The 12,093-nt window shown below is 53.9% G+C and overlaps 1 protein-coding gene across 1 annotated transcript; it reads right to left on the bottom strand.

Moving 5' to 3' along the window:
• Positions 1-11,659: 11,659 nt before the first annotated feature.
• Positions 11,660-11,866, bottom strand: SMIM45 (small integral membrane protein 45; the record flags this gene model as incomplete). The annotated part of the gene is made up of 1 exon (XM_082849287.1): positions 11,660-11,866. The coding sequence occupies one exon, from the start codon at positions 11,864-11,866 to the stop codon at positions 11,660-11,662; it is 207 nt and encodes a 68-aa protein (XP_082705413.1).
• Between the last annotated feature and the right edge of the window lie 227 nt (positions 11,867-12,093).

Raw genomic sequence — 12,093 nt, 5'->3', positions numbered from 1 at the left:
GAGTACACCTGTCCCTTCCTACAGCCCTCCTACAGCTCCCACCTGCTACATGCCTACACACCTCACACACGTGGGTCCTCACCCACACACACCTACCAAGATACCAGGTGAATGTGGAAGAATGTTCCAGCAATGGGTGGAACCCAATGAGCAGGCTGCCCCGGCATGAGGAAACCTCTCCCTTTGCAGGCCTGAGTGTGGCCCCTCTCTGGCCAACTCCATGGAGGTCACCTATACCTTTTCAGGAGCCCCAGTGGAGGGCAGTGGTTATTGGAAGCTTATCTGCTTCTTCCAGAAGGGGCCAGAGGACTCTGAGTTCCCACACACAGCAGCCAGAATAGGAGTTCAGGCGTCCAGGTAGGAGACCAAGAGGTGACCAGTTTGGCTTGGGAAGAGGGTCTGCACCTGGGGCTCCTGCCCGGAACCAGGAAAGAGCCCTGGGCTGGCCTGCTGCTGGAGCTGAAATCGGAACCAGAACTGGAGCTGAAGAGGGCCCTGGACGAGGTGAGGCTTGGGAAGTAGAGAAGTAATGAGCATTCACAGGGTACTTATCCAGTGAACAAGCCACAGTATCTGCCCTGGGGAGACCGGCCATCCCCAGGGGCACCGGACAGTGAAGCAGGCAGAGCTATGCTGGAGGTGAGCCTTGTGGGGGAAGCATTAGCTCAGCCTTTGGGGTTAAAGGAGGGAGGCTGGGCCTGGGGCTGGGGGAAGTCACACAGAAGGCCCAAAGGTGAGGAAATGTGGCATCTTTCTGGAAATCCTCCATGGGGCTCCCAGGCTGTATTGTGGGGGAGGGGCGAGACAAGGCTGCAGGTGCGCTGGGGCCCAGGCCAGGCCGCAGTGATGCTCAGGCCCTGGAAGATGACCTGGTCAGATCTGCAGGTGGCCACTCCAGGACTGTGTGACGGCAAGATCAGGGGGGAAGAGAAGTGGAGGCAAGGAGGGAGTTCCCTGGTGGCCTAGTTGTTAGAATACCAGGCTTTCACTGCCGTGGCCCCCGTTCAATCCCTGGTCCGGGAACTGAGATCCTGTAAGCCTCGCAGCAAGGAGAGCAGCGAGCTGAAACACTCTGTGAGCTGGGGGTGGGGCTGGAGAAGGCTGAATAGCACAGAGGAAGCAGCAGCAGGACTGCCAGGACATGGCGAGTCAGGGAAGGGGCGTCCAGGACTGGCTGGTGGTCTGCGTGGATGAGCCATCCCCTGACGGGGGCTCCACAGCTCCCAGACGGCCAGCTGGGGCACACTCTGGGCTCCCTATAACCCACCCTCTGGAGCAAAGTCGTTTCTGTTGCTTTCGGCACAGCAGGTGGGGCCATGATGCTGCTGAGGGGGACTGGCAGCAGGGGCTTATGGGGGGAGTGTGATTTTATGGCTAGGGTCCTAAAGTTTGGAGCAGGGGCGGGGAAGGCAGGACACTGGAGGGGTCTTCGTCATCTTTCACGGTGGCACCCCAGCCCCTCATCCCCATCCAGTCACATATTTGTACCCAAGGCTGTCCCTGCCTTATCACCTCCCCACTTGGCTTATCCCTGCAGCCCTGCTTTGGGGCCCTTACGCACAACCACACATACCTGGGTACATGCATGTTTACCCTGCACTTAACCACAAACATCTACCCTCAGTGTGTACACACACACACACACACACAGCTGGCCAGAGGACAGAATTTCTGAGATCTATTTGTTCTAACATCCCCAGATCCCTTCCCCTCACTGAGCATCCACCCGCCATCAATCACTTGGCACTATCCTCCCCCCACCCACAAATACTCACCTACCTTGATCAGAGAACAAGAAAGGTCTAGTGTTCTTCAGTCTGGGAAGCTAACTCTAGTGCAGGGCCCTCACCTCCTCCGCGCCCAGATTCTGGCTGTGATGACCAGCTCACGGATCTCATCTCTCTGATCCCCTCAGTCTCCAGGCTGTAGTCCCCAGGCCTAGGGCCCAGCCTTCTCCTGACCTGTACCACCAGCTCCATCCACAGCTGGGCTGGGCTGTGGGGCAGGGAGGGGCTGGCTTCTCAGCCAGTGGGCGTCAGTGAATGGCTGCTCTGAGCCTCTGGAATCCCAAAGGGCCATGGGAGGCTCGTAACAGCCAGGCTTGGCTGCCCTGGACTCAAGGACACGTGGGGTGTGGTGCCCTGCTGCCTGCCCTCCCCAAATCTGCTCTGTCTCCCACAGACTCTGACCCTGGAGAGATGTCTGCCATAAGAATAGGGAAACTCCAAACATGGCCACGCTCCAGTGGTCCCAGAGCCGACCTCACTTCTGCTTTCCCTGTGCATTGCCCCACACCCTGTTTAGTTCTGTGACCCTCAGACCACCTTGGCCACCCATCTGAGGTCTTTCCTGGAGCAAGATGGAGTTCCTGGAGACTAAAGCAGGGGCTTTCTGCTTCAACAACTATCCCCTGAGCCCGTGCTCCCTCCAGCTGGACCCTGTACTAAGGCCCTGAGCCTGCGAAGATGACCCTCCCCTGGACCTGAGGAGACCCAGGAGGCCTCCCAGTCTGTCTCTGGCATTGCGGGCTGTCAGCAGACCCTGGCCCTTGGGCTGGGCTGGGTCCCCTCTTCTGCCTCTATCGTAAGAATAGTAATAATAATGAAGGTGATAATAATAGCTACCATTTACTGAACACTGACTATGTGCCAGGCACTATGTCAGGGCTGGGAAGGAGCCCGCTTCTGCTCAGGAAGATGGGAACGTAAATAGATCCTTACAGTAACTATAATACAGCAGTGACGGTGGACATCCTCCGAGCACTCACCCTGAGCCAGGAACTAGGCTAAGCGTTCTCCTGGCATCTCCTTTCATCTTCGCCTCGTCACAGGGACCAAGCAACTGAATTTTTAATTTTATTTAAATTTAATTTGTGGCTATGATATTGGACAGCACAGTTCTGAAGGGCCTGGGTTTTATTCGTCTCTGGGTCCCAGGTCCTGGTAAGAATTACCCTCATAAGTTTCTGTAGAATGAATGAATAAAAGGAAAAAATGATTGAATGAATGGTGAATATGTGGACCTAGGAACTTCCCCTCTTCTTATTCATTCTCTCCCCTGCAAGCTTTAGGTTCTCAAACTTGGCTGTGCTCTGGTTACCAGGACAACCTGGTGGAAGTCCTAGTGGGTGGAGGAGGGGATCTGTCTGGAGTTCTTCTCCTTCTCTCCTTGCTTTGAGGCCTGAGGACCAGCCTGATTCTAGGAAGAAAAGAGGTGGCTGGGGGAGGGGATAGCACAGCTCTCCCTGGACAGATTGAGTTGGGGGAGCCTTTACCGCCCACCCCCACTGGATTGCATTATCTTTGAGATGCAGAAACCCTGAGCTGAAGTCAGGGGTCCTTACTCGTGGGCTTCTCTCCTCTCTTTGGCCAGTGACTCATTGTGCAACTTCTATCAGATCTCTTGCCCCTCTGGGCCTCAGTTGCCTTTTTAAATAGGGACCAGATGCCTTCATGTGGCCTCTTGAAGGTCTAGAATTCCTCCATCTTGCTCCCTGCCAGGCTGTTAGGGCCTTGAGAGCAAGGAATGGGTCTTGTTCATCTCAGTATTCCTGAGGCTCACCTGCTGTCTCTCTCCTCCAGTGTTGGGGGCCTGGACGAAACTGCCTGCCTGTTAATTACGCGCTTGGGTTCAGCTGCCCTCTAGTGGCCCAAAGTGGCAATGACCTCCTTGTGTCTGTACACAAGTTTTTTTTCCCACCAAAGGAAAGGTTGACAGGCCTGAAAGTGGCCTCAAAGGACAGACCTCCACCCAAGCAAAAATCATTGTGGTGGCCTCCCAGACAAGTGGCACAAGCTCTAGAGTCTCAAATCTGGGTTTGTGACAGCTGTGCGATTTTGAATAAGTCACTTAATCTCTGTGAGCTCCAGTTTCTTCATCTGTGAAGTGGGAATTATATCAGTCAAGATGGGTTAAATTATGTTTCAGTAACAAACAATTCCAAAATCCCAGTGACTTATAATAACAACTATTTATTTCTGATTCATGCCTCATGTCCACTGTGGTCTGGGTCCACTGAGGCTCTGTTCCATGTCTCCTTCACTCTGGAACCCCGGCTGATGGAGCGACCGCCTTCTGGAGCCGTGTTGGTCTTTGTGGCAGAGGAAGGAGAGAGTGGTTAATCATATGGTAGCTATTAAATGCTTTGGCCTGGACTTTTCTGATCACAACTCATTGGCAAGAACTAGTTGCAGGAAGGTTAACCCTACCATGTGCAAGAGCTGAAGAGACAGACATATTTGGTTAGCAGCACTGCTGGCCCGCTCACGCGGCTGTAAGGATGCAGTGAGACGTGCCGTTGCACTATCCCTCATGCAATGAATTCAATCAACCTTAGTCATTGAAATTACTGCCTTGTAATTCTGATTTCCCCTTTTATCTACCCTCGTGATTTTCTGTGACTTCCACATCAATACCAACTGTTTACAGCTGCAGATACAGAGAGGGAAATGGACTTGCCAAGTTTCACACAATGAACCCGTAGCTGGACACCCACATCTCCAGGCTCCAAATTCTGAGCTTCCCGCCCCCCACCTGACGTGGTGGAGGAGAAGGGGCTTTGCCCTCCCAGTGTTCTTTGTAAAGGTGTTGACTGACAGTGTGACAGTCTTTTGAGGGAGCCTGGAGCCACTGCCTTCCTCCCAAAGCTGGTCTCTCAAGCCTTCCCAAGCCCTGCCCACTCAGCCAGAGTGGAGAGCCGAGGGGGTAGAACAATGAGAAGCCTGTGCCGCCCTCCAGGGCCAGAGTCCGAACATCGCAGCCACTCCTACGCAGGGACCCTACACATTCCCGCCTCCTGTTTCCCTGTCCTGGGCCCAGCCCAAACATACCCACCGTATCCTGACAGCAACCAGATGGTGGGAAAGGAAAGCTCCCAGGACTCTTCAAAACCTCCCAAAGCATTTTAAAAACCTGCACAAAACCTGACCCCCAGAAAGCCTCCTAGCCTCTCTAAAATCTTTGTCTCTAAGTAGATGGGTGGCCCCTGGCAAGACAAAGAGACAGGCCCCACTCATCCGACAAGCGTGCTTTCAGGGAGGCCCTGCCCAGTGCCATGGAGGCTGCAGGCTGAGATAAGAAGATGCCGTCGCTGCTCTCCACAGACATGTGAAAAAAATCACAGCACAAGACTAGGGCTGTAATGGGGAAAGCTGCTGGTGGGGTCAGGGAAGCCTTCCTGGAGGACATGGCAATTAGCAGGTCATCAGGTTCTCTCCCTGGACCTAGCCTTACTTGAAACACAACTTTCTGGTTGTTCATGCCCCTCTCCCACCACTTACTTGCCAGTATTCTGTGCTGCAATCACAGGACACCACTCACAATTCTCAGAAAGGTCTGCGTCCTCCCTAGCCTCCACGGCTTTGCACTTGCTGGCTCCTCTTCCCTTTATAGGGAAAACTCTTATTCAGCCTTCAAAACCCAGATCAGTAGTCATATCCTCCTTGATAAACCCCTTCCCTGGGATTCAGTTCTATTTTCAGTTTCTCACACATACTTCTCTCGCTAGGACAGTTGTAATTTGTTTACATATCTGTCTGCCCCTCCAGTTTGTGAGTTCCTTTGATTCAGGGACTATATTGTCATTGTCTTTGCATTCTTGGTGCCAGACCTAGTGTCTGGGGTAGAGCAGGTATGTGACATGCCTCTGCAGGGTTCTGGAGAATAGCTGTATTATGCATGGGATTTATACAGTGCTTTCCTGCCAACTACCTCCTTTGACATTTACCCTAACCCAGCGAAGCAGGCAGAGCAGGAGTGATATAAAAACAACCAGCTCTCTACAAGAATCTGACATGAGCTGAGCGCAATGCCAGGCACTGACAGAGGACACTTATCTGGGCTTTAATCATCTGTGATTCTCAGTGCCTGGCACACAGAAATGCTTGGTGAACTCAGTTGTGTGTCAGAGCAAGAAACTCGCCCCCCAAAATGCAATGTACTGTTATTTTTTTAAATATTTAATTATGTATTTATTTATTTGGCTGCACCGGGTCTTAGCTGGCACACAGGATCTTCGTGGCCGTGTGTGGATCTTCCTTATGGCGTGATGGATCCTTTTTTTTTTTTTTTGTGGCATGTGGGATCTTTAGTTGCAGCATATGAACTCTTAGTTGCAGCATGTGGGATCTTTTAGTTGTGGCCTGTGGGATCTAGTTCCCTGACCAGTGATTGAACCCAGGCCCCCTGCATTGGGAGCGTGGAGTCTTAGCCACTGAACCACCAGGGAAGTCCCAAAAAATGCAATATTTAAAAATTTTTATTTTATTTATTTTTGGCTGCGTTGGGTCTTCATTGCTGTGCGCATGCTTTCTCTAGTTGCGGACAGCAGGGGCTACTCTTTGTTGTGGTGCGCGGGCTTCTCATAGCTATGGCTTCTCTTGTTGTGGAGCACAGGCTCTAGGTGCATGGGCTTCAGTAGTTGTGGCGTGCGGGCTCAGTAGTTGTGGCTTGTGGGCTCTAGAGCACAGGCTCAGTAGTTGTGGCACATGGGCTTAGTTGCTCTGTGGCATATGGGACCTTCCCAGACCAGGGCTCGAATCCGTGTCCCCTGCATTGGCAGGCAGATTCTTAACCACTGCGCCACCAGGGAAATCCCCCCAAAATGCAATTTAAATGGACAGTTTTATAGGATTTACTATTGCCAGGCCCTGACCTCAAGTTGTTCCCAGTACAGTCCTCTGGCATGCCCTGGCAGATGGAAAAATCTGGTTCCATGGGCACTGGCCTGTTTCTGTAGGCTCTGCTGTCTGGGTCAACCGTGCCCCTTGTAAAAAGTGCTGAGGGCACAGTCTACTGTGTTGCTCTTAACACTGAGACATTTCTTTTTAGTATTTGGAACCAGAAAACTTGTCTTTCATTAACAGTCAATTTCTCCTGCTATCATCTAACAGGAATAAAATGACCTCTTTGTGTTTCCCCTTTCCCTGTGGCTGCCAGGAAGCTCAGAGACAAGTAATAGTATTACTGTAGGAGTCAGAGTCAGAATATTTCCTTTCCACCCCCATGTATGTGGCTCCTTCAGCTAAAACCACCTTGGGTCCTTTATGGGAGGAGCATGTATAAGTAAACATTTATGTAATAAGCCCTGGGGAGAGCACAGGGAAAGGATCCAGGTTTAAGAGCAGAAGGCTTGGGTGAATCCCTTACCGTCTCTGAGCCTCAGGCTCCTCCTTGGAAGCCTGGGGTAGGAGACCCTGCTGCAGCTTTTGGACATTGCCAGCTTTCCTGCGATGAAGACTGGCCACTGCACAGGCCTCAGGTAGGGTCACGGTCAACGTCCTCCCTGCTGAGGCTGTGAAGCCTGTAACCTTGGACACCTTCACACTTTAGACCCAGTACGGCCAGAATTTTTATTTTTAAAGAGGAGTCAGAAAAAAGATTTTTATGTGAAATCTCCTGACTTATAAATGTTGCCAATTAATTTGCATTTTTTCAGGAATTCCCTGGCGGTCCAGTGGTTTGGGCTCGGTGCTTTCACTCCCAGGACCTGGATTCGATCCCTGGTCAGGGAACTAAGATCCTGCCGGCTGCATGGTGCAGAGAAAAAAAAAAATTGCATCTTTTCAGAGCACTGTGTTGGACATACCAAACTTGGCTGCTGGCCAGATCTAGTCTGAGGCCTTCAGTTAAGCTGAATACATCTCCAATAGGGACTGTCTGGTGTGTTCAAGCTAGGGGTGGGGGAGCAGTTTTCATCATTTCTTCTGAACCCTGCCTTCCCAGGGTAATATCCCAAGAGACCTGACAGTAGGACTCGGCGTCAGGTTCTGAGATGACCTGTGCTCAGGTCATGTTGACCGGTCCAGATGGGCCCTGACCCAAGCTGGACCACACACAGGACCCTGCCCCAGCCTTGGGTGATGAGTTTAAAATGGGCGCCTGACCTAGGATGAGCCATGAATCCCACCCCTGAGATATTTGTGCTTGCAGCCAGAGAGAGGGACAGGGTAACTCTCTCTCCACTGGCTGGAGCTGTAAGACAAAAGTTGCCAGAAGTTGGCTGCTACATTTTCCATGATGGGGGGCATCGGGGTTGGTTAGTGAAGTAGGTATACAGAAGCAAGAATAAAAAATAGTTTGAGGGGCCTTCCCTGGCTGTCCAGTGGTTAAGATTCCACGCTTCCACTGCAGGGGGCACGTGTTTGATCCCTGGTCAAGGAACTAGGATCTCACGGGACACTGGTGCGGCCAAAAAAAAAAGGGTCTGAGAAAGAATTCTAAGGGGGTCTGAGTGGCTGCTTCTAATTGTCCTGAGTCCCTGCTACTTTCCTGTCCTACAGGACCGGAACACTCCAGAGTCTTTGTGATAACTTCCCCTTCTCACCCAAGCTAGTGGAGGTGGGGCTTCTGTCCTTCACAGCCATCAGTCCTAACTCATGCACATGGTTCTGCTTGGGCTCTTCCAGTTTCCTGATGAGTAACAGCAGCACGGCGCTCCCAGTCCTGGCCTCCCAGCCACCACCCCCCCACCCCCCGCCACGCCTGACACCTCTACTCACTTGGATTAGCACTGAAGGAACTCGTGAAATCCAGAGCCTCATAATGAAAGAAGTTCATCCCCTCAGGGAAGGCAGCTCACAATACAGTGGGGCTGGCACTGCCAGAGAAACTGAGGCAGTGTGGGACTGACTACCCAGTGGGTGGTGCTGGTTACCCCCATTCTTGTGTGGGGTGATCTGTAAGGCACTGGAAGGGCCCTGCCCTCCAATGGGTCCTACCTCCGCCACGCCCTGCCTGCCCTGGAAGTCTGCCACGCCCTGCTTGCCCTGGAAGTCCATACCCAGAGCACCGATTCACATGCTCACCAAATTCTGAGGGTTCCTGCCCACCCTCCCCACCCCAGACTCCCAGTCCCAAACCCAGGCACTAGTAACCCCCTGGGTCACCCCGGGTGGGTCATTTCTGTCCGTGCTTGTTTCCTCTTCCGTAAAGCAGTGTCCTCAGTCCCTCTTGGGTTTTGCCCAGCATCCCTTCCCCTCCTTTAAGTAACAGCTGCAACTTACCCCCACCCCCTCAGACCATGTGATCAGTAGAGCCAACTCCACCCCTGGATGCCGGGGTGGGTGCCAGAGCTGCCTGGTAATCAAGGCACCCCCATCCCCTAAGCTCGTAAGCCTTGGGGGCTGACAGGAGCCCACCCCCTGAGGTTGTGCAGGAACAGATGCGTGCTCTCACCTGAAATCAAGGCACAAGGGCTGCATGAGCCTGGGGCTGCCAGGGCACCTTTGTACCACGTGGAGAAAATCCACCTGAAGGAAGCCCACAGGGCTTAACAAGATGGAGAGAGAGAAGGATGGAGAGCTGGAGTGACCCAGTGACATCCTTGAGCCCCAGGGTCCAGCTGAGCCTGAGTCCAGAACCAAACCCTATTATTGCAGCTGTTTTCAGTTTGGTCTCTTGTGCCTGCAAGAGTCCTGGGCGGTAGTGTGGTGGGGAAGCTGCCTGGTGTGGGGGCGGGGGTGGGGGGAATCCCTGTGAGCTGCAAAATGCTCTGCTGGGTCAGAGGTCAGGGCTGTGAGACTCAGAAACAGCAGGGCTGGGCCTAGGGTGAGGCAAGAGAGGTGCTGAGAATTGAATGAGGGGGCCCTCTTGCCTCACTCTAACCTGGCTCTGCAACACAGCCCCCTGCAATTGCTGGGTTGCCCCAGGGAGGAAGGGCAGCCTCACCCCTCGAGATGAGAGAAGGCAGCTTTTGCTCTCGCTGACTCCTAAGATGGGGCGTATGCAAGAGCGAGCCCAGGTCTGGGGTCAGGAGGTCTGGTTCAAATCTCAGCGTGTTGTCCTGTTGCCTTGGCAAGTCCCTATGAAAATAGAATGGCAGCTGCCTCTGTGTGTCCTCCCCCTTTCAAGGAGGGGGACTTTTTTCTTTTTCTTTTTTTTTAATATCTTTATTGGAGTAGAGTTGCTTTGCAATGTTGTGTTAGTTTCTGCTGTACAACAAAGTGAATCAGCTATATGTAAGGAGGGGGACTTTTTAAATGGACACACAGCCACCCAGCTCTTCCCAGCCTCCCTTGCAGCTAGGAGTAGCCACGTGACTATGTATTGACTGGTGAGGTGTAAAGGGATGTAAGAGGTCCAGCCAGCAGGAGTGTCCCTCAAAGGGGCAAGTGGCCCCTTCTACCCTCCCTCCACCCTGTTCCTCGGGATGCCGAAGAGCCCCCCTCGGGTGGCACCAACCAGGACAACAGCCCTGCAGCAAGAGAGGAGCAACTCAGGTCCCCGAACACTGCATGGAACTGTCCACCAGATCAGCTCTGGACAACCTCCCTATGAACTGTACCGTAAGAAAGAAAAACGTTCTATTTGGTTTAAGGCCCTGCCGTTTTGCATCTCTGTGCCTGAATTATATCCTAACTGGTTCTCTACCCCAGGGAATCCAGTTAGTTAGGGGGGAGGGCACAAGTGCTACTGGTTTCTAGTGGGTAGAACCCAGAGATGCTCATCACCCTACCACACACAGGACAGCCCCCCTACAAAGAATGATCTGGTCCCAAAAGTCAATAGTGCCACTGCTGAGAAACTGCTCTTTCCTCTTGGAGATTCAGTGTTCCCATCCCCCAAATGGGGGATATTGAACTATCATGATTTTTATGAGGACCCAGTGAGATGATAGACATGATCCTACTCTTAGGAAAGGAGACAGTCCTGCAAAGATAGTCATGGAGTCTTTATTATTGAGATAAATTAAGATGGACGCCCCAAAGGAGGGGAGTAAGCAGGTTGCCAATCTATGTCCAAAAAGGAGGCAGTGGTGCTCCACAGAGAAGGAGAGGCTCCAGGGTGGGCTTGGGGCCCCTGGTGCATTGCAGGACCCGGAGGGGAGGGCAGGGGCTCCTGCCAGTGGCCTCAGCCTTGGGAAAGGGAAGGGATAGGCAAGTCCAGCCGAGGGAGGGGGGTGGGAACTGCTGGTGGTCCCCACACTGCCCACAAAGCTCACCCCATCCCCACCACCTCGCATCCTGCCTGGGGGCCACCCCCCTCACACAAACATGCTTCTCCTCCCCTCCGCACGCCTGACCCCAAACGTTCTCTCTCTCTATCACACACACACACACACACACACACACACCTCCTTCCTCTATGGCCTTGCCCCTTGCACACCCCACCACAAACACTCGTCCATGCCAAGCCCAGGTCCAGAGTGGTAGGACTGGGCTGGACTCAGCTGACATCCCTCAAAGGGGGCCCTTTCCTTGGGTCAGCTGTGAAGCCTGGCCCATGAAGCTGTAGGGTCGATACCATTGGCTGGAGTGGGGAGCTGAGTGTCACCGAGGATCTGGTAGGGAAGTGGGAGATCTGAAGGCTCAGGACAGGCAGGGGCAGCCATGCCTGACGCCGGGTGGAGGGGCAGGAGTGCTGGGCAGCACAAAGGCACTGGGGGGCCGTGGGGCGTCCCCGGAGCTGGGAAGGGCAGGTGTGGGATAAGCTGGCTTGACCTGGAGAGCAAGCCCTGGGCCATCAGCAGCGACATCTCAAGGCACCCAGGTGCCCCACAGCCAGGGTCCTCCCAGAGCCCCTCCTCCTGGGAGGAGCCAGGCTGCGAGGGAGAGCCTGGACGACCAGGGATTCTCCTCCGTCTGCCCCGGGGTCTCCAGGCCGGGCGGGACGGGAGAAGGCACCCGGTGCCCGCCCCGCACCGCCAACAGAGCCGGTCAACTCAGACCTCGGGGCCCCCGAAGGCCAGGTTGTCGCGAACCATCATTGTCTTGCGGAGGTCACGGTCCACCAGGGGGCGCTGCATGCGCCACTTGTGCGCCTCCTGCAAACCGGGCTCGAAGTAGTAGATGCAGGCGCCGAAGCCCACCAGAATGAGGACAGAGATGAACAGGTAAACAGGCACGAACCAGTCCAGGAAGTGCGGCATCGCGGAGGCCTTGGCTGCTGAGACGCGGTCGGTGAGAACCAGCAGAGAGGCTGCTTATCCCACCCACCCTCCCAGAGGGGGACCCGCAGGCTTCACAGAGCCAGGAGGTCGGAGCTTCACCTTACGGCTGGGAAGACGGAGACCCTGGAGAGTGGAGAGCAGTGACTCAGCAGCCCCGGCCCCCTGACCAAGCACACAGCTGCCCCCACCCCAGGGGCCCACCCAGC

This window comes from Leucopleurus acutus (genome assembly GCF_964270905.1).
Source record: "Leucopleurus acutus genome assembly, chromosome: 11".
Lineage (NCBI taxonomy): Eukaryota > Metazoa > Chordata > Mammalia > Artiodactyla > Delphinidae > Leucopleurus > Leucopleurus acutus.
This window is presented reverse-complemented; position numbering and strand designations above follow the sequence as displayed.